Below are 24,745 nucleotides of genomic sequence, written 5' to 3' on the forward strand. Positions count from 1 at the left end.
AAATAAGTAAACCAGAGCACAGGTTAGAAAAGTCAAGAGTGGGCAAGGCAGGAAGACTGAGAGCAGGGTGACACTCAAGTCCTCCTCTAATCACACAGGGGCAACCGCTTTTCCTGCATCTGCACCCTTGATGCAGAAGGAAAAAGCGGCCTGAGAGCCCGCTATTGTGAGGGTAATGACTCCAGGGAGGCCGGTGGCCCTGGCTTCCTGTATTTACTGAATAGAACCCTCAGATTAGGCGCCCTGATGTCAGAGCAGCTGTCTATATGCAAAGTCACATCAAGAGCCTGTGCGTGGGGCTGGGGCCCCAGCCCCGCAGTCACTCCTGAGCTGTGCTCTGCTTTCACTCCCAGGGCCGATGCCGGGCTGGAGAGCCTGCGAGGCTACGAATGGTAATGGCAGGCACTCCACTTGGTCAGCTCAGCTGAACAGCAAAAGGGCTGATGTGGGAGGTAAGCGCAATACGGGGGAGGGGGAGGGGAGCAGAGGCTGCGCATCAAAAGCTGCAATGGAAATGCTTTAGTGGAGGGAGGCATTTAGGAGAAAGCCACATATCAATTACTTATACTCTCCTTGATCCCGAGGCAGGATTTAAGTTGTGCTTTTCGTAAGATCCAGCTTCCGGCTTTCTTGCTTATACGTTTTCTCTGTGTCTATGCTCTTCCTCATCTTTTTTTCCCCAGCAAATTCCTAGTCCACTTTCAAAAGTTAATTCTTCTTGTGCTTATCACTTTCTCAGAGCCCTGCTGGGTTAGGGATTCCTCTTTCTTGCTCCCAATAATACAGCACTTTTGCTCATGTGATGGCATTTAATACACCTCACTGAGTTTCTTGGTTCTGTGTCCTTCCCTCCTTGGATGTCCTCCACTAGTCCATCGCATCCTATGCTGTGGCTGCTGGGCCAAGGGCTTCTTACAGGTAAAATCATATTTCAGCCATCGCTGTATCCCTAGTGCCGGCTCAAGGCCTGGTGAATGGCAGTGTTGAATCAATGTTCGGGAACGGAAATAGACAGATTCAATCTCATACTCTTATCCTCCCTGTCCCGCAGTTTATGCCATTCATCCCAGCCTCTTCCCAACATGCCCCTCTCATCGTCCCTGATCTCTGCTGATCATAGCTAGAAACATACTTTAATTCTTTCTCAATCTTTCTTGGTTATGGTCCTAATCTTGAACTTGACCTTGAGTGTCCTGATGAAATTTTAGAATAAGGACGTACTCCTTTTATTATGCCCACTGTCCTTCCTCCAAAGTTCAGTCAGAAAATATTGAGCTGTAACGTGTTAGAAGATCTGTTAACCACATTAAGTTCTGAGGCTAAAAACCATCAAAAGAAAAAGCTTCATGTCTCATCACCCTGGTCCTTAAACTAGTGTTCACGTTAACTTTTAAATAATCGGGGAGAGACACAACTTTTGCGCAAAAGTGGCATTTCTCCTGCATTGGGATTCTCTAGTCTTGTAGTGGAGAAAGGTAAGTTCAAAGTAGTGGTTTTCTTTGTGGGGATGGCCAGCTGCATCCATGTCAGCTCATGTGAATTTTGCACATCAAACTCTTTAGAAAGGCTTTTTCTGAAACAAAGTTTAAAGATTATGGGCAATTTGAGAACCAACTGAATTAGTTGACTGATTCCTTGGGCTTTCTTCCTAAATGAGTCTATAGCCACACTTTCCAAAACTTCTAATAGAACCACCATTACGTGATGATCAATCCAAATGATGAATCCAAGTAGTTATTGAATCTTACTGTGGGTTCTTCCAACTGAAGGAGGGTTGGCCACTATGTTGCACTGGCCATTTTTCTGTTCGCTCTTTGGCTCCCTGGATTGTTTCCCCCCGTCTGGAGCTGGGAGCCTGGGGCGAATGAGCACACTCACCTCCACCATGTGCAGTCGTCTCAGGAAGCCGTCCAATCGCACAAAGACCAAAGAAGACTGGAAATCCCACTCCCTGACTTCCTGGTTCTCTTTGAAGTACATGTGCAGACTCTCCCTTCTGTCCTGAAACACCTGCTTGAAGAAGTTCAAGGTATCCACGACCACTTGTAGTTTTCTCTGACTTTCTTCTACCTCACTTTTCAGCAGGTCCTCTGGGCTGAGATAATCAGAGGCCTGCAATGCAAACACATGAGTGTCACTAAGCCTGGTTGCAAGTGCAGGACATCCCACAACTTTGCCAACTCCAGCTCTGAACTGAATAATTGCCCAAGTAATACTTTTAGAAGTGTAAGAAACATGTGACTCCATCCTATGTTCCACAGGTAGATTGGGACCTGGTTTCAAGCCAAAGAGTTAGTGACTGGCTTAGGGATGGGCAAGTGACTGATCAGAGACCCAAGAAGACACCATCAGTCTTTTGTTGGTCTACCTGGCGCTGGGGCAGGTATTCTTCCCCAGGGATCCTTATCGACTTTCAATAGGAAAATAATTTGAGTGAAGGAATTCTTTGAACCATAATTACTTCCCTGCCTCTAAGAGACTTAACCTGGAAAACTGTAGAGCTGAACCTGTGGGACAGCTGTCTTCACCACCACAGGGAGGGGCAGAAAAAACTGGGTCCTGAAGGCATCATCCAAGGCCTTACAGTAAGGCAGGGCTGAGGTCAATCTTCCCTTGGTCTTTGTTGGGTTTCCTTACACTTGCAACCAAAAGAGTCTTGGCTGACAAACGTGGAGTGATAGACGAGCACTGGTCTACAAGTCAAGCAATCTGGCTTCCAGTCATAGATCGGGTGACCTTTGGGGACTTAGTTAACTTCCTGGAGCCGTAGTCTACATATTTAAATAGTAATAATAATTTAATAAGGCTCTCCCTGCCTACCTCATAGGGTTCATCTGAAAATGACCAGGATCGTGAAGGTCATAGCAATTTGGAGCCTCCAATGTGCTTCATAGGTGTTAGTTATTATTAGCTCCTCTTTAACCATGTTCATTGTTTTGTCAGGGTCACAGTTCCTTAGATAAAGAAGGAGTCAACTTGGGGGGAAGGCCACCCAAACCTCCTTAAGGCCTCCAGTTCTATTCACACTCCTGGAGTTGATGCTGCCCTGGTTGGTGCTACCAGAATCCCCAGGAAGGAGAAGCATAAAGCATGTAATCCAAGGGGCTGCTGTTCTAGCGCTCACAGGCCCGGGTTCTTAGTGTGGGCAGGGCACACGGAGCCTTGCCACGCGCGATTTCATCAGAGACTCACAATCAGCCCCCTTCCCTCTGAGGTGGGCCTCTTCCTTTTACCACCGCACAAAGAAGGAAAGTGAGACGCAGAGCAGGTAAGCAACTTGACCAGGTACACGCGTCTTACAAGAGGTGATGCGGGATTCAGCACAGAGATGTCTGACGCTAGGGGCAGCACTCTCAACTGTTAGGCTTCACTGCTCACTTAGTAACAGGCCTTGGGCACAGATCATTAAGGAGGTTGAAATTCACCGCCTCTACCCTTCCTCAGACCCTCGGTCTGGGGCAGAGGGGAAAGGAAGACTGTATATGGTGGGACTACTAAAAATGTCTTTGTGCGTTACTAGCTTGATTAGTAAAATAATTCACGAGGGAGAACTCTGTTGACACTAATTATCCCCCTGCCCTAAAAAGCGCATACTTTATTTACTCTTCTCCGTGACTCGATGACAACCAGCCCCCGGGGCGAGGTCGCTGGGGGTCCTGGGGTGGCCAACCTGCTGGACGAGAAGGTTGCAGATCTCCTGCAGCAGCACAGTGAGCCGCCCGGGGGAGCAGTAGGACTTGCATGTGGCCCAAATCAGGCAGACCACATGGAGCAAAGGTCGCAGCCGCGGCTTCACCTCGGGAAACTCCACGCTCTCTAGGGTTTCCAGGTGGCGGTAGAGTGGCATCAGATGGGTGTAGATGTCCTTCGCCTCCGTCAGAGCTGGAAGAAACTGAAGACAGTCACCCTTCCCTGCCTGGAGCTCAGACCCATTGCATTGGAACCCTGGTCCCTGGGAAGTAAAAGGCCTGAACTTCCTAAGCTGAGAGAGCAGGGAGAAGGCTGGTCCTCCCCCAAACTTTCTAGTTTTTAAGATAAAATACTGAAATCTGAAGAGCCCTAGAGAGCTAAGATAATGGTCTGAGGAGCCTTTCTTATGACATCCCTACATCTGAACTTCTTCTTGGCCCTCCCAGCCCCAGCCTGGTGCTCTGTGTGGGGAAGATACTCTAATTATTTGCCAACGGCTTTGCCCTTGATATTTCTGAGGCAACACAAAACAGAGAACAGAGGATGGATTTCAGAGTCAAAAAGATGTCTTCAAATGCCAACCCAGACACTTAGCAGTTGTATGACCTTAGGCACATTTAACCTCTCTGGATCTCAAAAAATAGGCTGGACAGTAACTAATTTAGAGTTCTTGTGAAGAGCTGAAGGTAGTACAAAGAGACTCTTCATACACAGCTAGCACAGTGCTGGACCAAAGCAGGTGTTCCTTAAAGGGTAATGTCTCTGATGGCTATTTGCTAATAAAGAATCTCATTGAGCTCTTATGGAGGAGAGGTCACAGGGAACAGAGAAATAGCATAGGCTGATGATGGCAAGGAAAGCCAGGAAAACCTCCTACCATTTCTTTTGAACACAACCTAGGAAAGGAAAGTGCCTTTCCTCAATCATCTTATGGTGACAGAGACAGGAAGGTAGAAAAACCAGTAGTGTGGGGTATTAATTCTGCAGGGCAACTTAGAAGGGATGCAAAAACCCACTGAATAAACTGAACAGCAAGGGAGTGTAAACAAAAACTGGTTTTTTGCCGGGCAGAACATCAGGCACTATCACATGACAGCTGATGGCCTTAAGTTGTATTATGTGGATAAGAGTCTGTATTCATCCCAAAGGAAGCTCAAAATATGCACTGCCTAGTGAGCAGTTTCAATATGCCAGGCATTGTTTTACCCACTAGATATACACCATCTCATAGAAAAACCTGTAAAGTAGCTTTATAACTTCCACTTTATATGTGAAGAACTTAAGACCTAAGCAACTTGCCTAGGGTCTTCCTGTTAATTGGCCAGCCTTGCCTAGCTGAGTAAAAGCAAGATTTCCCCAAGTTTATATGTTGATCCCCTAGCTTGATGGTTTTGGGGCTCACTACATGTAGGAGTTTGTAGTGTGTACATTTGTACTTTATGTACCAAATGGAGTTGCAGAAAGTAGAAGGTGAATCAAATTTTGGAAAATCAAATGTTGTGGTAAATTGATTAGAGCAGTGAATCCTAAAATGTGGAAGCTGGGAATAGCAAATTGCTGTGTGGGGAAGGGCCTGTTAAAATTCAGCAGCCATTCTAATGAGTATAAGTTCTAGCTTTCATGGGTGTCATGAGAAAGGAAGCTGAGCCCAGAGGCCAGGGCAGCTTTCCCTTTATGATACTTTTTTTTTTTTTTAAGCAAAACTTTCTTTAATCACAATCAAATAAGCACTCCCTTGATTTTAAGAGCACAATATTTGTGGATTGGCTCATCCAGTCCCAGGTGCAATCACCTTGGCTCGCAAGACAAATGAAGAAAAAGGGACGAACAGAGTTAGGCTCATGACTTTTAAGAGCTGTAAATATAAAAAGCCAGTTGCACAATGTTGCCTAGTAGTTTGCTGGTAAATCTTTAACAACAGGCTCTTCTGAGACAAAAACCTTTATTCATAGCATCTGCCAATTTCTGTTATATAAATATTACCAGTATTCCCACCATGTTTAGTTTAAAGCTACCAACTTGACTTCACTGAATGTTGTGGAGGAGGATTTGAAAAGATTTGCATGCAGTGGGCTCTCCTGAGAAATTGCAAGGCAGCTCAAGTCTATTCCAGAGCACCACTCAACTTTTACTTCTGTTACACCTATAAAAATCCTGGATGAGCAACCATGCTGCACTATGCCAATCCTGCCCCTAGTGGCCATAGATGAGAACTCCCTAATTAGTCTGTATTGCCCTTGTTCTTTCCCTCCAGGATACTGTTACTTCCTGTTCCAAGGTTCTTTATCTCCCAATCAATTCCACTTCAGACAACCTTGTTCCAACACATTTTTCTATATTCTTTTAAGCTCCTCCTTCATTTGTCACTCTTTTTCAATTCATACCCACTAACCCAGGAATATTTATTTTCCTCTCCCTCTCTTCAGTCCATCAGTGAGCCAATGAAAACCCCTCACATGACTAATAAGAGTAATGCACATAATATGTCTCTAAAATATGTTTACTTTTCAAAGATCCCAGCAAAATTTCTCACCCAATCCCTCTAATCAAAATTCTTTTCTTCTATCATCTGAATTGAATTATATATTTCAAGGATTTTTTTTTTTACAGTGGTGGTTATCTGGTACTACTATATGTGCATTTTTTTCCTAATTTCTTTTCATTGCCATTATATACTCTACTGAAAATAACTTTTTGAAGCTGGCATGGGGAACCAAATCTTTTATAACAAATAATAATGTGAATAATCATAGTCTATTAATCTATTAATAAGCAACTCATAAATATAATCCTTCTACGTGTTCTTTTTTATTTCAGAACCCCAAATTACAGTCATTTGCATATCTCCCTTGATATTCCTCATGTCTGCATACATCCTATAGTACTACTTAAATTTTCTCTGAATTGGCTTTCATCTTAACCTAAATAAAATCATACAAAATGAAAACTTCCAATCACTAACATAAATGAAAAACTGTTATCAGTGATCAAAAACGGTTGCCCTTTAACACATTTTTAAATATGTCTGAGCACACATTCCCCCACAATAACCTCTCACAGCAGGAGTGGCGCACATGCCACCATTTTTATTGAACTATAATTTGGGAACAATTGATTCCTCAGGGACACAAACTCAGCAAAGCAATAAGCCGAGGCCTCAAGGGGTGCCTTGTTCCAAGTCAGCTTTATGTGTGGGCAGACAGACTCTGAGAAAAGACCTCAGGGCCCAGAAGGACCTCAAAGGCAAGCCCCTTCTGCCAGTCCTTCCCTGTTACGAAGCCATGGCAGACCCCCCACCCCCATCTCTCCTCACTGCAACTTTTATTCCTGTAGCTGTGTGATTTTCAAACCCCATGCCAGGAGGAGATGAAGGTGGGACAAAGAGTCAACCAATGTGCTAGAGACACAGGACACTCCCCTCTTCAATAGAGCAAATATATCCTCATTAGGTCTATGTTGTAGGACGTACATAGGAAATTGTATCTGAAGAAGGAGTACTGATAGAGAAAAACATGTTTGAAAATCACTGTGTGGATTGAGTGTAAATCAAAGGAAATTACAATTACCTCTAAAAACACATTCTGACCTACAATCCTGAAGAGGTAGAAAGGTCTGAAAAGGGAAAGGGAAGAAGCAAAGCGCACTGTTGAGGGGAGAGGGAGCCCTGAAAAAAGTTAACTACTTCTAATTATAGACTTTGCTGGCTTTGCGATTTTGACAAGGGCTGATCTCGCCTGGTGCTCAGATGGCCAGGAAATTGCAGTCCCTTCTGACAGTAGGAATGGAAAAAGCAGAATGGAGCGAGAAATGGAGTTGAGATCTTGAGGAGCCAGGGGCAAAGGGACCTGAATTCCAAAGTGAGAGGTAATAACATGCATTTGTACAAAGGTACAGTCAGTAAACAATTCCATCTACATTATATCCCCAAAGCCCAAGGAAGTAGGCGGGAAGTGTGCATGTACGATATCCACAGTGTACACTGAAGCTCAGAGGCTCAGGGGACTTTCCCTGAGGTCACAAAGTGGTGGAAATGCAAACAGAACACAGGGTAGCTGCTTTCCTGCTTCTGCGTTTGGTATTCTTGTCACGCTAGATTGTGTTGCCTGGGAGGGTTATAAGGACTTGAAGCTGCTGAAATCAGAGAGAGAAGGTAATTCAGCACTAAATTACAAATTCGAGATAAACGTATTCATGAAAATACTTGCTGCTCCTCACCTGCTACGACGTCTCTGAACATGGTTTGGAAAGCTGGGAAGTAGCTGCTCTGCACCTTGTCCAGAAGCCCCGCCACGCCCTTCACCTTTATCGTTCTGAGCTGGTTGTATATGTATTCCAGATCCTCGGACCTGCAGCACCGTGGAGGAGGGGAGTCCAGGTGAATGTCCAGAACTCCTGTCGCACGGCGATGACCCCCTTCCTCGGATGGACAGAGAGAGGAGCCCAACCTCAGGGGGCTCCACACAGGCTGGCTCCAGCCCGGATAGCCAGGGCATCTGTGCCCAGAACAGCAAGGGCAAAAGCCTGAGTAGGGAACAGGGTTCAAAGGGGCAGCTCCAGGAGCTAACACCAGGGAAAACTGCTGTGAACATCTGGTGGCTCAAAAGCTTGGCAGCGGGAGGCCATTAGCTCTTGCAAGAAGGTTTGGGGTGGGCGAGTGAGGTGTCGGAGTGAGGCTGTTGGAGCAGGGCCCCGCAGTCGGTCAGCAGAGCGGTCGGAAGCCAGGCAGAGGGGGGGACATCTCAGCACGGCAACACCCACAGGGGCTGAAGACCCGCAGACACGCCTGGCCGTGTGATACGGGCGCTCCCCACTCAATGCAAGGACAGGGACATCTGCTTCAAACATCTAGCTCCTTTTGAGTAAAAGATGAATCAGCACAATGATAAATAGGAACAAGGAAATGGGGAACCAGAGGGGGGATCAGCAGGAAGAATCATTAGGCCTTTCTGGAAACCTGTGGAGCTGGGACACGGTGGCTGACGGGCTTTCTAGCACTGCTAACGACTGGCTGGGACCTAGGTTCTGCTGCCTACTGTCAAAACCCGCTCCTTCTTCAGCTTCCTATAAAAAGTGTGTGTGCATAACCTGACTGTCCAAGGAGAAGGAAGCAGGCAAGTAAGAAAAATATATAAAAGAGAATTAATTAACTTTACGCGTACTTGAAAGAGCCTTTGCAGAAATGTCAGAAGGTATACTGACTATAGCCCAGGAAAGAAGGGACAACCAATGAACCCTAGGGAAAGGGTGCCTCTCCCAGAGCATAGAAGACCACATGGACCTAAACGACACCAAGCTGTCTGCTCTAGGGGACAGGAGAAACACCTGGATGTGGGACCAGGCTCACGGCTGGCTCCCCGAGGCCACTCTCCTCTGTAAGGCAGCTGCTAAGGTCTGAGCATGTGCCTACCTGCTCTTCCAGAACTCCAGTTCCACCTTAGGAGTGGGGTTCTCCCCTTGTAGGAGCGGCTGGGAAGACTCTTTCTTGAGGACCAGCTGTACTTGGTGGCTCCACTGGATCACTGCAGACTCAATGGCGTAGATGACAGCCTTATCTGTGGAATCCAAGCTGCAAAAGGCACAAGAAGTCTCCTGAAACATTGGAAATAACTTAGCACAGGGTGTCCCCCAAATCAAATCCCAAATTTTTAAAAAATAGGTGGGACATCCCATGTAATCCTGGCATTTGCTTTAGAGAGAGAGGAAGGGAGAGGAGAAGGGAGAGAGAGAAATATTGATTGGTTGCCTCCCATACACACCTGGGCCAGGGATCACATTCACTTGGACTGTGCGGCCTGGGGATGGAACCCACAACCCACCTCTCTGCTCTGGGTACGTATGTGCCCTGACCGGGAATTGAACGTGCAACCCTCTGGTTACAGGATGATACGCCAACCAACTGAGCCATACCAGCCAGAGCGAATCGTGGCATTCTTAACTTTTATTGGACAGTAGACTGATGAGTAGTCAATGAAAAGTACAGATCCTCCGTAGACAAAATGCTTATGCATGCATGCATACGCAAGAACTCAAGACAGCGTTCTCCATTATTCGGGAGCCTAGCTGAAAAACTTTGAATTCTGTCAAGTCTTTCTGTCAATGCAGACATATACCAGACAGAAAACATTCGCATGACCACCAACCCTTGCTTGAATCCCACTGATGCCAGCAGCCTCTCAACTTGACAAAGAAGCGCACTCCTCAGTGGATCTGCTCTCCCTGGGAGACAGTGTGCCTCTACATCGAAGCACATCTACCTCCCTGTGATTTCCTCATTTTGCTCTTAGTTCCAAACTCCGCATCAAGAGGAAATAGGTTACTTCCTCCTCCACAAGGCAAACCATCAGTCATTTGAACACCAATGTTAACTTCACTTTGTCCTTACTTTTCCAATAAAGAATGAAATTCCCAAGCATTCTCCTTCATCTATCTTTTTAATAAACAAACAGACCAGGAATGTTTTAGAAGGAGTTAAAAATGAAAAATATATTTTGATTTGCCTTTTCACTAAGTCCTAAATAAAAACTGTTTATGCCAAGAACTCAACACGAATGACAAAGAAAAGGAGTCTATCATTCACATTTTCATACCAGAAAACCACTTTCGCTTAATTTAATCACAAGTGATTACAGAAGGTATTAAAGGGAGAAGATGCTCACCTTCCTGAAATACGATCCAGCCTTTTGGGAAATTATCAAGTTCGAACAAAGGGCAATAAACTCAGTAATGATTATATACACAGACACTGAATATTGTGTTAGAATATAAAAGGAACAGGAAAATGATAATTTGTATTTATTTATTGTGAAATTGAATATTTTTATTAAACTAAAATAACTTTTTCAGTTAACTGGGAAATTGCTTCAGATTACATTGATATATGTAGCAAATTACTTCCAATAACAAAAACTCATCATAAAGCACATTGCCATCCCACGCGTTACTTATTCTTCAGATCAAGCCTTGGGCCCTGAACACACAACAACAACAGTACTGCGTTGGGAAACTCCTGGCATTATGGCAGTCGGAGCTCAGGCAGGAAGGTGGCCTGCCTGAAGGAAGGTTGCCACAAACACAGAGAGATGCTGGGTTGTCTCAGGTGCCTATAGCCAGTTGGCATTTGGGGATTGGCCCATCTTGTTGGATGGAGGTCATCCAATTCGGAAGTCTTTTGTTGTGACCTCCTTCCCCCAGATTATCCTTGGAGGGGCATGTCTAGTCCATCTTGGATATCGGCAGGCCTTGCAATTTGACTCCTGGCCAATCCCCAATCGTAAGTCTCTCCGACTTGGTCATAATAATTAGCTACCATTTCTTCAGCACTATTTTATGCTTTGCACTGTCCTAAGAGCTTTGCAGATGTCATCTCACAAGAACCCTGAGTGAGAGGTAGGTCCTAAGGCCGCCTACATTTGAAAAACGGCTGAGACCTGAGTCTGGGAGATATTAAATGGCTGCTTCCACATGGCCCAGTCAGCATGAGGCAGAGCCCGGATTAAAAGCGAGGGTCCAGAGCCCTGCACAAAGCTCCGTGTGACCTTGTCTCATAACCTTGCCATTTTATTTCAGATACTCAAGAAAATGATAGAAATAGTGGATTCTGTCATGGTTCTCCACCTGTCCTTGCTGTTGTGTTGAACCAACAAAACATTTTAATATTAGGCACTAAAACATCAAAAAAGATGACTTTCTTACTACTACCAACAATGGATTTAAATGAAACTGACATGGGTATTTTTATTTTGTCAAATCAGAGATGGAATTCTTTTCTGTGTTTGAGTAATCCCCTCTACCTTAAGCATCTTGTTAAGACCCTCCTTCCCCCGCAAAAACGCTGGGTAGAATACAACCAACTATATCATTTAGATACATAGCCTGGCTTGAAAGAAACATAACAATACCACATGGGACAGAGACAAAGATAGCTTGGAGCTTGAATGGTAAGTGGAAGTAAATGGCAGATATAACTCCTAAAAGGAGATGAGGCTGGGGTTTTAATGCCACTCGGGCACAGGAGGCGTGAACTTCAAGCTCTAACACAGCCAGATCTATTTCTATTTGGGAAAAAAAATCCCCAGGATGGACCTGAAAAAAGTCTCCAGCTGCTGGGGAGGAGGTTCTGGAACTGTAACAAGAGTCACCAGAGCGAGCTCTGTGGCATTATGTGCTGGGTGAATGCTGGGAAGTGGCGTGGCTGTCTCCCAGACGGGCCCTGGGCCTTTGCCAATGATGAGACACTGTCCTGATAAGCAAAATACTGAAATCGGTGTGGCTGCTCTCCGCCCTGACATAACTCTGGGTGGAAAAGAGGCCATGAAGCTGTGGTAGCCTTAAAGGACTTCAGGCGGAAGGGCTGGGGCAAGGGTAGTAATCAGCATAAAACATAAAGTCCGAGGATGTTGGCCAACAGCAGAAGAGGGCTGGTGTGTGGAACAAGGACATGAGCAAAGTCAGGAACAGAAGAGTCATAAGGAAAACATTCAGATAAACCAACTTCTCCCATATCTCAGAGACCCATATGACCAGGCTGGCGGTACTTACATTGTCTCACTTTCAGAATCCCCAAAAGCCATTTTTTCTGAGCCTGCGGGAAGAGGAAGCAGAGTCTTCCCCCGCCCGTGCTCAAGGATAACCATGAGTTCACACTGGAGGCTGTGGGCATGCTGCTGGACATCTTGACACACCACATGGGGCCAGTCTAGGTGATTCTTCTTGTTGGCCAAGATGGGGATAACCACCTGGAAGAAGGGTGCATGGGAAAGAAGGCAGATGTTCTGCTTCTGAGACTTACAGAAAGACTATCCTGAGCCCAGAAAGCTATACACAGTTTGCAAGTCACTGTGCTGTAAGGCCTAATATTAGGAGCCAACATTATGTACTGCCTTGACATCTGATAGAATCAGGAGTCTCAGAGAGCCTATCAGAAGCTTCCTTCCCTATTAGCTCCTACACAGAAGGTCCACTGGTCGAACAGTCCTCCGTATCAAGGGGACCAGGTACAGTGGCTGCCTACCCCTGAGTAGTGGGTTTCAGATCCCTGCCAGCCAGTGGAATTATTCAAAAAAGCCAATTTCATCCTCCCACAAGAACCAGTGGGGACCACACATTCTTGATACTATGAAGCTTGCCTCTCACTTCAATCTGTTCCCAAGGGCAACCCCATGTGGCCCTGTGTAGCACGGTGTCCTCCTCCTCCTTTGGACTGTGAGTGTATGTGACTAATAAACTGCTGTCAGCCTCGTTTGACCTGTGTTCTGTGGCCAGCCATCCCTATAACCCTAGAGCAGGAATCCCTCCCTAATCAACAGGGTGAATAGAGGTGATTAAAATAGTCACAAAGGCCAGAGGCAAAGCAGAGGACAAATGCAGGTGAAGATGACCCTCTGTCTTCAGGGGGTGTGGTGCAACATCTTACAAAAGTAAAGCAAAGTTGAGCATCTTGCCGCCCTCTGTAGGGTGAACATTAGTTAGTTTTCGACACCAAACATAGTTCCTCTCCTTTTGGTACCCATCTCCAGATCCAGAGGTGAACATTGTGAATAAATTTGAACCAATGAGCCAGGCCAAAGTCTCTTATCGGAACTTCTGAGGAAGAGAAGCATTCTCTTGCTTGAGTACAGAGCGACTAGCGGCCATCTTGCTACCATGTGGAGCCACCATGGAGAAGACGGAGTCCACAGATGGAGAAAGGCCAAGGCCTATGACATCCTTGGAGCTCCTGCTCTTGAACTTTTTGAGCTAGTTTAAATGCTATGACTAACAACTTAAAAAGTTGTAATTAATACAACTCACTAGGAAACTCTGGCTGTCAAATGCTCACAATTAATAATATAAAGAAAAAGAGGACATCCAATAATGTGGAAAGGGACTGTTCAATAAATAATGAAAAGGAAATATGCATCTCTGTGGTTGATTGGGTTCTATACATGACTAATAAGTCTATGTGGCTATAAAATAGAATACCTGGACCTAACATGCAAAATCCAAGAAGACAGTCCTTGCCTGGTCTCTCTGAAAATGATCACTGAACTGAGAACTTACACTCCCAGGTGAACTGGGAGTTCCAAGAAATGAAATATCACAAATTGAGCTCTACTCACATTCATGTTAAGAAAGGACTCTTTGGACCTAGGGCAGAAAGGATAAACAAGAGAGGGGAGCGAGCATGAACAAGGATTTTCCTAAGATCCCAATGGCAGGCACTGCATCTTCTTTGATCTTTACATATATGCAGTCCTCCCTTGGAGCTGGATATAGGGAGCACTCAGTAGACGTTCATAAGAGAATGTCTGCTGTCTGAGCAAAAAGAGGTAGGTGGGTTTGGGCTGGACTTTGCAAGGCTTTGAGTGATAAGAAGATAATGAATGTGAACTCTATGAAATTAAAAGCCAGTCATTCTCTTACTCCGTGAATACTTATGGAGCATCTACTATGTGCTAGTACCGTTCTAGATGCTGGGAAGGTACACCGGTGAACAAAACATATAATGATTACTGACCTCGTAAAGTTTATATTCTAGTGAAGAAAGAGTCAATGAGCAAGACCTACGCAGGGAACAAGAGAGGTGAAGAGAACAAGAAATGTGGGGTGGAGGAGGGGTGGCAATGGTAAACGGAGTGACTGGTGTATGCACCATTGGGAAGGTGACATTTGAACGAAGACTGGGGATGACTGGGAAAGTGCTGTGTGTATTCTTGAGGGCGGTATATGCCTTCTGATTAGAAGGAACAGACAGTGGAAAGGCCTGAAGGTGGGAGTATGCCTGGTATGACCAAGGAGCAGTGTAGAGGCCTGTGAAGCCAGAACTGAGTGAGTAAGAAGAGTAGGGGTGAGTAAAGGGGGTCAAATTACATGCAGCCCTGCCTGTAGAATTTTGACTTTTACTCTCAGAGAAATGGAAATCATGGAAGGGCTTTGAGCAAGGGAGTAACATGGTAGGCTCACTCCAGCTGCGGTGTTGAGCACAGACTGTAGGGGGGAAACGTGGAAAAAGATCCATTAGCAAGTTATTACTATAATACTGAAGACAGTGGCTTGGCACAAGGGAGAGTAGAGGAGATAGTAAGAAATGGTCTGAATCTACATAAATGATGAAGGCTCCGCCTACATGATTTTTTAATGGATTGGTGGTGGGATTGTGAGGAGTCAGGATGACTCCAAGGTTTGCGACTTAAGCAACAGGAAGAATGGAGCTGCCATTAACTGATGTGGGAAGATAAGAGTGGAGTAAGTTCTCGAGGGAAGTTCAGGAATATGTTTTGGGACACATTAGAATCTTATCTATCTATAGGCCTTCTAACTGGGGACACTGAGTCGTCCGTTGGCTGTGGTAGATGGGAGGTCAGAGGAGCAGGAAAGCCTGGAGACAACGAAGCCGGGAGGTGCCGGATACAGACTACAGACGGTTTGTAAAACTCGAAAGCTGAGCGACCGCCCCGAGGGATGGACAAGAAAAGGTGTCTAAGGAATAAGCCCTGGGGCTCTCCCATTCTCGAAGTTGGAAGGAAGGGGTGTCTCCTATGGAAGCTGAGAAGGGAGGGCCACCGAGACAGGAGGACACCAGAAGACTAGTATCCTGGGAGCCAGGCGAAGCATGTTCTTCTGGAAGGAGAAGCCCGTGAGGAGCGGGGTCAAATCCTGTTCAGTCGCAGGTCAGGCAGGGAAAGCACCCAGACGGAGGCCGGCAGCGACCTGGAGAGGCTCCTCAATTTCCCTCCCGTGCGGCATGAGGGCGAACACCTGATGAATGAGTGTAAAACAGGGGAAGAATGGGACCCAGTAGGAACAGACACATATGCTAGACATTCTGTTATAAAGGGACCGTGCAGGTGGGATGATAGGGGGTTGGAGGAAGGGAGGTTTCGTTTGGTGAGGGAGGTCTTGTTCATTGACTCTTTCTTCACTAGAATATAAACTTTATGAGGTCAGTAATTGTTGTATGTTTTGTTCACCGGTGTACCTTCCCAGCACCTAGAACGGTACTAGCACATAGTAGATGCTCCATAAATATTCACGAAGTAAAAGAATGACTGGTTTTTAATTTCATAGAGTTCACATGCATTTGTCTAGTGGAGAGGGAAAAAATAAGAATGTAGGAGAGCGGGGAGAACTGCTGGCGCTACCTCCTCAGGATGAGAATGGATGGGTTCAGACCCCACGCGGCAGTTTTGGTGTTAAGGCTGGGATCAGGTGACAGCAGACACTCCATCTCCGCCATAGAAAGAATGGCAGAGGATATGGCTACAGAGTGTGGCATATGGGGTGGATACAAGAATTTGTAGAAACTTTTATTGTTTCCTTTTTTAAAAAAAAAAACAAGAAAGAGCAAGAGCAGCGCAGAGAGAGGCTGAGAGAAGAGAGTTTGGCCATACTGCTGAGCACCCCAGGGAGAACTGGAATTGGAGAGGGCGAGGAGCCGAGGGTGGGTCAGGGAAGTGAGGAAGCTTTTAAGTGGGATGCAGGGTGGCAGTAATTCCTGTGCTTTCTGGATCACCTGTGACACAACACACCCCACTCCAGCCGTCCTAATGCGTTATTCCTAGGTTTCCTGAGAGCCCTCTGGGGCAGTCGGACCCTGGCCGAGGTGAGCAGACCTGCTCACATCACACTGATGAACTTCACAGAACCAGGTTTTTGTTTTTAATGCATCAGCATTTTTGATGTTCCTTCCTTCTATTTAGCTATATCCCTCTAGGTTGCAACACCCAAAACAGAAAATTATGTTCAGAGAAAAAGCATTTAGCCGGATAATAGAGCATATTATTATAACATATTCCTAATACGATTCACCCTATTTTCTTTAACTTACCCCTCTTTTCTTTTTCAATTACAGTTTACATTCAATATAATTTTGTATTCGTTTCCGGTGTACAGCCTAGTGGTTAGACAATCCTATACTTTACAAAGCCATCTCCCCGATATCCACAGCACCCACGTGGCCCCATACACAGCTATTACAATACTATTGGCTATATTCTCTGTGCTGCACCTTACATTTCCATGTCTGTCTTGTAACTACCAACTTGTACTTCTTATTCCCTTCACCTTTTTCACCCGCCCCCCTCACCCCCAGCAACCGCGAGTCTGTTCTCAGTATCTATGAGCCTGTTTCAGTTGTGCCTGTGACAGAACCACCGTTTGAATCCAGGTCTGTCATACTCCAAATCCCAGGCTCCCTCTACAAACTCAGGACTTCAAGAGAGCATTCAAGTTTCAGAGCTCCAGGAAAGCTAAGCTGGCAGTGGCAAATAAAGTGGCCGGGAGGGGGCTTTCTTCTCTGGTCGACTCACCCTTCGTGTACCACCCGCCGCCCGCCTACCCTCCCACCTACCCCACACCTACCCCACACTCAGCAGAGAAAGACTTCTCTCAGCCAGGTGGGACTTTTGGGTTTAGTGATGCTGAATGAAGAGGTAGAAGGACAAGGGGATTGATCCACAGTGGAGAAGAGAGAGGACAGAAGGGGAGGGATGGGCTTCAGGGATGGGGTGAGCAGAGGTCTCAGCGGGCACTGGATCAAGCCCAGGGTGTATGAAAGAAGACAGGAGCAGGGTGGTTGAACAGCCTAAGAATCACTCTGAGAGTTTTGAGAAATGAAAGTAAAGGTCTGGATGTATTTTAAAAATGATTTTATTAAGGTTTTTCAATAGATAACACATTTACATGGTACAACTTGTAGAAATATGAAAGCTTTTACAGTGGAAAGTAAGTCTTCCTAACCTGGTACCTCGGTCACTCAGGTCCCCCTGTGGCTCACTCTGTAAATGAATGTCCTCCCTCCCTCCTTTTGTCCCTTCCTTCCTTCCCTCCTTCCTTCCCTCCCTCCCTCTTCTCCCTTTCTCTCCCTTATTCTCCTTCTCTCCCTTCTCCTTCCTTTACTCTTCCTTTATCTCCCTCTTTCCTTTCTTCTTCCTTCCTTTCTTTTTATCAGAAATACTATTCACAAAATTCTGCACCTTTAAAAATTATCTTAAATTGCAGCATTATCTACAATAGCCAAGAGGTAAAAGAAACCTAAATGTCCATCTATAGATGAATCGATAAAGAAAATGTGATGTATATTTCAGCCTTAAAAAGGGAGGAAATTCTGTCATAGGCCAGAACATAAATGAACCTTGAGGACATTACGCGAAATACCCAGTCACGAAAAGACAATACTGCATGATTCCACCTATATGAGATGTCTGAAGTGATCAAGTTCAAAGAGACAAAGTAGAATGCCAGGGGCTGGAGGGAGGAACAGGCAGATAATTGCTGTTTAGTGAATGTAGGTTTTCAGTCATGCAAAAAGTGGGGGAGGGTCTAAGGATTTGTTGCACAATTACGTACATGGGATTGACAAGAGGGGAGACCCAAAAACCCCCAAAATTTATTTATAAAAAATTGTGTATTTATTCTTACATGTTTAAACGTCAGCCACCATCAAAGTTCTCTCCATTTGATGCAATACCCCTATCGAGACTTTTTTTCCACTGCTCAAAACAGTTTTTGAACACATTGATTTTGATGTCTTTTAATGCTTCTGCCGTTTTTTGTCCGACCTCTTCCACATTTGGCAAAACATTTCCCTTTGAGGACTTTCTTCAACAGGGAAATAAACAAAAAGTTGCTCGGGGCAAGATCAGGTAAATAGGGAGCTTGGGGCCAGGGGTCATGCTGTTTTTGGTCAAAAACTGCTGAACATTCAGTGTGGTGTGGGCAGGTGTGCTCACAAATCACCCATCATGAAATGGGCAAATGCGTTCAAAGAGTTTTCAAAAAAGTTCACTGAAGCTGAACAGCCTCTCACAACACTGCCAGCTGGTGCACTGATACAAATGGAACCCTAGAGCGCTCGTCTCGTGGGGCAGCCTGTACTATAAGGAGCTGCCCCCCAGAAGATAATTTTGGTTTTTTTGGGGGGGGTCCCCCTTGTATTGTACTCTTCACTTAGAAAATGTTGGGAGGGTGAATGTTATCTTATGCGTTTATCTTATCTAGGACTATTTCATATCAACCATTCCTTTTAATTATAGATGGACCTTCTTCATTCGTCCAGTTGCCTTACTGATGAACATTTAGTTTATTTCCAATCTCTTTTCAATGCACCAGTCAAAATTCTTGAACATTTGAGGGTTTGAGTTACTTTAAAATGACTTTTGCTTTCTGGACTATCTTTGGCCATAACACAAAACTGAGATGGAACTGCTGTCTCCCATACACATTAGGTGTAGTTCCATCGAGGAATCTTTGTTCAACCTGCTCCCCACATCAGAAGTTTACCTTGCTCTCTGCTTATATTAATTACCCTCTTTTGTTCAGGAGCCAGTTCAACACTTGAGGCTAAGCATGGCGCTCACAACACAGAAGTCTCCCTCCGTCATTCATGAGGGGATTTGATCCAAGCTTGGACTTCTGCAGGGATGGTGTTCAGACAGTGCAGAGCAGTGAAACCATTCTGGTCGTTAAAATATTGATTTACTTTCATAACTGCCGAGTAACCTAGCTTCCATGGGCCCCCTGAGTTGTGTCATCCCAGACCCTTCCTGGAAATTCTCTCCTCCCACAGCCTCCTAATAAAGCAATCAAATGAGCTAACACCTCACTTAGTGGAAAGCCTCCAAAGCCGGACCAGCACTTGGGCCAATTTGCCTCCATCCCAGTCAGACTAGTTTTAAGTACTTTAAGAATATGATTAATTTCATGGGTGAGATCTTGCCTTTGTTTCTTTGGTACTCCCCAGAGCACCTACCACAGGAAACATCATTTAGCTAGTACTCTGTAAACACTTAGTTCATAATCTGCAAGATCCAGGGCACCAAGCTTCCAGAAGCACACACATTCAACTTTCAGGGAAGTGTGCTCCCGTTCCAGAAAGGTCTAAACGTCCCAGGAGTCTCTCCTGGGTGCCCCGTCTTAAACCTCCTGGCTCTCTCGGCCTCCGCTGTGGGGCCACCAAAGCATTCCAGAATCCACACCTCCGAAGACCCTCCTCCCTGAGCGCCAGACAGGCCCCTCCCAGTGCCTGTTGGACATTTCCATCTGGATGCCCCAATTTATCTGGGCACAGGGCTGATCTTTGGTTCATGGTTGTGTGATGAGTGAGATGAAAATCAAAACCAAATCACCTCCTCTTTTTAACTCTTCCCCAGAAGCAAACACTGTTTATAGCCTCAGTGACCTAACAGAAACGCCGTTTGCTCACCACTTCCAGCTTTCCCCAGTGCCAGCTGAAGGGAGAGATTAAGATACACAGCCTTAAAACGAGGTCAGACCCCAGGAACTCTTCGGACTCTGGCCTCCCCTTGACTTTTACTTGAACTCTGGCCCAGGGCAGAACCAAGTACTAGATCGCTCACAGTGTCTTACTCCGATCGGGCCCCTACTTAGATTTCCCCCGTCGCCTCTTCGGTGCCGTCCGAGGTCTCGTTTTCCGTCCATCCCCGCCCCCATCCATCCCCTTCCCTGTGGGATTCAAACTCCGCTCGGAGTCTCGCTGCTCCTACGGCCCCGCCCCTCCCCGATGGCCCCGCCTCCGCCCCGTCTGCCCGCCCCTCCCCCTCCCGAGCGGCAGCCAGCGCGGGGTCACCTACCCACCCTCACCTCGGAGAACAGCGCGGCCAGGTGCTCCAGAGGCGCGGCGGGCACGTCTCCGCAAAGCACCGCACCGCGGAGGCTATTGGGCCCGGGCGGCTCGGACCTGGTGCGCAGGAAAAAAAGCCCCTTAGCGCGAGGGGGGTCGGAGTCGGGTCCCGCGTCCAGCCCAGGCCACAGCGCCAGGCCCCCGGGCCCGGGCCGCACCACCAGCAGCGGCCGCGGCCCCTCGGCAGCATCGCGGCCTAGGAAGGCGTGGAGCAGCTGCTCCGCCTCGGCCGTGCCGGCGCAGCGCTCCCAGGCGCCTGCAGCCGGCCGCAGGCTCTGGGCCACATAGGCCCCCAGGAGTCGCAGACGCGGGTCCCCGCCGGGTTCCTGGTCCGCGTTTTCTTCAGCCAGCTCGGCCGGCTCCTCGGCGCTCGGCATCCCGCGCTAACTCGGGCTGCAGCGGTTTCCTTAGCGACGGGGACGCGGCCGGGACTCCCTCCTCTGCTCCCCTCCTATTGGGCACATGACTCCTGGCCCCTCCCCTTGCAGTCTAATAAGGTAGGAGAGGGACGGTTGGGGAAGGGGTGGTATCGCGTCGCTGTTGCTAAGACGCCAGCCGACGCTCCTATTTAGGGAGTGGTCTCGTGGATTGGAGGTGCTCAAGGGTGATTGTCTTGGTCAATGATTTATTGATGAGGTGCGTTTCGTTAAGGATCCTGCTGGCTAAGGTCAGATTAAATTCTTTAGAGGTCTCCAGGCACTGAAAATATTATGGTTCTCCCATCTATTTTCCAAATGCGTAATTCAAACTTTAAAACAATGTCTAATAGATATAAAATAGATATAAGGGATTTCAACGAAGTTTTTATTTCTTGATGACTGAAATACTTTAGAACAGTGCTTATGTGGCTCTTGAACATTTGAAATGTACTGGTATGAGTGAGGAACTGGATTTTTTTAAATTTAATTTTAATTTCTATCACTAGCTATTCTATTGAAGAGCTCAGGGTCAGCATTTTAATATAAATTATAAAAACAATATATTCCTAGTTTCCAGCGTTATCTATGCCTCACGTGTGTGGACTCAAACCCTGAGATCACTTGGATTTCCATGAGTATGGCCCCAGTCAGCTCTCAGCAAAGCACTAGTAAACAAGCAGAATGTCCAGAGCCTCCCCATCCTGCCCGGATGTCTGGATCTTGTCTTCAAAAAGGGATAATACGAAGCACCTTTCCTAACCTTAGAAATGAGCATTTGTTGGCTGCCGAGTCTTTCTCCACTATTAGGATGTAGATAGCTTGGCCCTTTACATGCCCGTAAGATGTGAATGGGACAAGGAAAGAGACGACCTGAGCAGCCTGCGGCCTGCAGGTCGGAAGTGAGCTCCCCTCTGCCCTACCACTCTGCCTTCAGCCACTGAGTTTCCGGGTAACTAATAGCATGTATGATGGGCTTCAGAGCAATATTAACGGCATAAGCACTTGTCAAAAGCAGCTCAGCTAACAAGAGCCGCTCAGGAAAAGCTAGTAGCTGGAATGTAAAATGACTGATTTTACAATGACTGGGAAACGAAAGAGGATACGATGGAAAGTGCCCACATCAGAAAATGAATTCTTATGTTTGTAAATTGTTTTATCATTGCTAGATTACATGGTAGGCAGACCAACTATGAGGGAAGGGACAAAGCAGAAGCACTAAAACAGTTTTTAAGATGGATTTGATCATTGGCATACCAACAAAAGCATCAGGGAAAAATAGAAAAGTTAGTTGCTTCTTACACATTCACATTTTTAGAGATTTTTCTTTGCACATAGGAAGGCATTGTTGCCATTTTAATGCTTAGGACCTCCAAACGCATCTTTCCTGCTCATGTTTTGTATAATATAGAGGGCGAATTCAGGGCCTTTAAGTCCCTATACACCCTGCAAATAAAGTTCCTACCATCTCCACCATGGCCTGTTTTGCCCTTCATTCTCTTTGTTGCTTTGCTCCAATTTACATAAAAATAGAAACACAGGAGGAGCCTTGAAGATGTCTGCCTGAGCGAAGGCTCCCGAACACTGGCAATCTCAGCTTTCTTTCCCTCCAGCATCACACCCTTAGTCTCCTCCTTGGGGCCACGTGGGGGGCATCTATATGGGATTTATTGAAAACAACTGACACAGTCTTTATATTGTATAATTATGGTTAAAAAGTAAAAATGTATATTATTTATTTATTGCTGTATAACAAATTACTTCCAAAATTAGTAACTGAAAATAGCAATAGACATTTATCTCATATCGTTTATAGAGGGTCTGGAATTTAGGAGCAGTGTGCCCGGGTGATTCTGGCTCAAGATCTCTTATGATGTTTCAGACAGGGTGTCCTCAGGGACTATATCCTCTGGAGGCTTGAATGGGGCTGGGGAGCCGCTTCCAGGATGGCTGGCTCACGTGGTCCAGGAGTCAGCGCTGGCTGTTGGCAGGGGCCTCAGTTTCTTAGCAGGTCGAGTTCTCCACTGGGTACTTGAATGTTTGAGTGGACTATGGCTGCCTTCCCCTAGACCAAGTGACTTAAGAGAGAGAAGACGGAAGCTACAATATCTCTTATGACCGAGGTTTGAAAGTCACACACTGTCCTTTCATAATCTATTAGTTGCAGATGTCCACCCTATTCAATGTGAAAAGAAACTACACCAGGGCGTGCATACCAGGAAATGAGAACCATTGGGTGCCATCTTAAAGGCTGGCTATGTACTACAAAAGGTGTTATGGAAGATATTAAATTTTTGTAATTGTTCAAATGAAATCATTTTTTTTTAAATTAGAAACTTAAACTCACTTCCTAGAGCATAATGTTTTTATACCCGGTTTTCTTGCTTGAAATGGCTATGCATAATTTCTATTCAACACTTTTTAATAATGGCCTCTTTAAATTATGGGTAGTCATCATTGACAAGGAATTTGTTCACACAAGCAAGTAATGCAAAACTTAACGCCTTTTGCGAACATTCAAAAATTAATAGTTGACATCATATTTATAGAACCCAACAGGTCTCCTTCTCCCTTAACAAAAGTTACTTTGAAATACCCGTGATGCTGCTAATGGGTATTGAATATAAACCAACCTTTCTATGTCAAATATTTCTAAATAATGATGACATTTTCATTCAAAGAAGGTGCATGCATTACTATAGTACTCTCCCAGCAGCCATCTTTGGATGCCGGTAAATGAGACATCGGACACAAATGGACGGATACATTGGATACATAAACAGGGGAGAGCCTAGGTTGCTTGGGGCCCCATCCAGGAGGCACGTGTAAGAATATCGGTTGTTGCGTTGTTCATAACAGCACAATCATGGGAAATAAACCAAGTGTTCATCAATGTTAGAATGGATAATCAATTGTGATGTATACCATTCATAGAATACAATGCTATACAGCAGTGAAAATGAATAGACTACAGCTGTATGCATCAACATGAAAGAATTCCAAAAGCATAATGTTAAAAAAGACAAGTTGCAGCTGAATATATTCAGTATATTTATTAGAGGTTTAAATCAAATGAAATGAACAATATTTTGTTAGGCACACATATATGTAGTAATCTAGAGAAAGTAAAGGAATGATAATGTCAAAATTCAGATTGTGATCACTTATTGTTGGGGACGAAGAGCTATGGGATGGTAAGGGGCACACTGGGGACTTTTATGTTCCTGGTAATGTTCTTTTTCTTAACGTGGATTATATGTTTTAATCTTATCATTCTTCTTAAACTGTACATACATATTGTGTTTTTCTTTATATGCATAATAGTGTATGTGTGTGCAATGTATGAAGTATCACAATTTAAAAAAATAAAAAGGATGGATGTGGCATTTATTGTCTTCTGACTGTTGTGGGGCAATTCATTTCAGTTACTGGGAATAAATGGTAATAATCTATTAGATTTACAAAATTATTTATCAGATACCTTTAAATTCTTAATTGGTTAGTTTTACCAATTGTATAATTAAGTCTATTACCGGTGATTTCTTTGTCATCACATTAAGCAGGCACTGTTCGGCCCTATGTTACTTTACCCCTCGGCTCTGTTCAACACAGCAGATCCAGGTGCGTCGTATGGAACTGCCCTTGTTCTAGTCTCTTGAATTCCATGACACCCTCTCATTCTCTTGACTCCTCTCTTTTGTGTATTCTTTCAATATTGGCATTGCTTAGACACCTCTCAGAGCACCTGGGCTTCTCACTTTAAAATCTCATCTTGTATGAACTTACTCATCCCAGATAACAACCCTTCCCTTTATGCCAGTGGCCCCCAAATCCATACCTCCAGCTCAAGGCCAGGCAGGTGTAACATTTTCCGGTAACACCTGTTTTCCCTTCAAGCCTCTATAGAAATCGTTCCACTGCCTTCTGAAACTTAGTGTCAAAGAGAAGTCCGAAACCAGCTTGATTTTGTTCCTTTGTAGGTAACATTTTGAAATAACATGATTGTTTAAGAATTTTTTTC

At 45.4% G+C, this 24,745-nt stretch overlaps 1 protein-coding gene across 2 annotated transcripts in view; it reads right to left on the reverse strand.

Moving 5' to 3' along the window:
* Positions 1–20,685, reverse strand: part of DNAH9 (dynein axonemal heavy chain 9) — a 301,438-nt gene extending 280,753 nt beyond the window's left edge. For both annotated transcript variants that reach the window (XM_054571228.1, XM_054571229.1), the window contains exons 1-6: positions 20,269–20,685; positions 12,229–12,425; positions 9,098–9,256; positions 7,906–8,036; positions 3,671–3,882; positions 1,879–2,112 (exon numbers count right to left, since the gene is read on the reverse strand). In XM_054571228.1, coding sequence (XP_054427203.1) covers positions 1,879–2,112; positions 3,671–3,882; positions 7,906–8,036; positions 9,098–9,256; positions 12,229–12,425; positions 20,269–20,685 — 1,350 coding nt within the window. The remainder of the gene's footprint in view (positions 1–1,878; positions 2,113–3,670; positions 3,883–7,905; positions 8,037–9,097; positions 9,257–12,228; positions 12,426–20,268) is intronic.
* Positions 20,686–24,745: the final 4,060 nt, after the last annotated feature.

Source organism: Pteronotus mesoamericanus, unplaced genomic scaffold, assembly GCF_021234165.1.
Source record: "Pteronotus mesoamericanus isolate MK-2021 breed Mesoamerican mustached bat unplaced genomic scaffold, CSHL_Meso_final contig_22, whole genome shotgun sequence".
In the NCBI taxonomy this organism is placed as follows: Eukaryota; Metazoa; Chordata; class Mammalia; order Chiroptera; family Mormoopidae; genus Pteronotus; species Pteronotus mesoamericanus.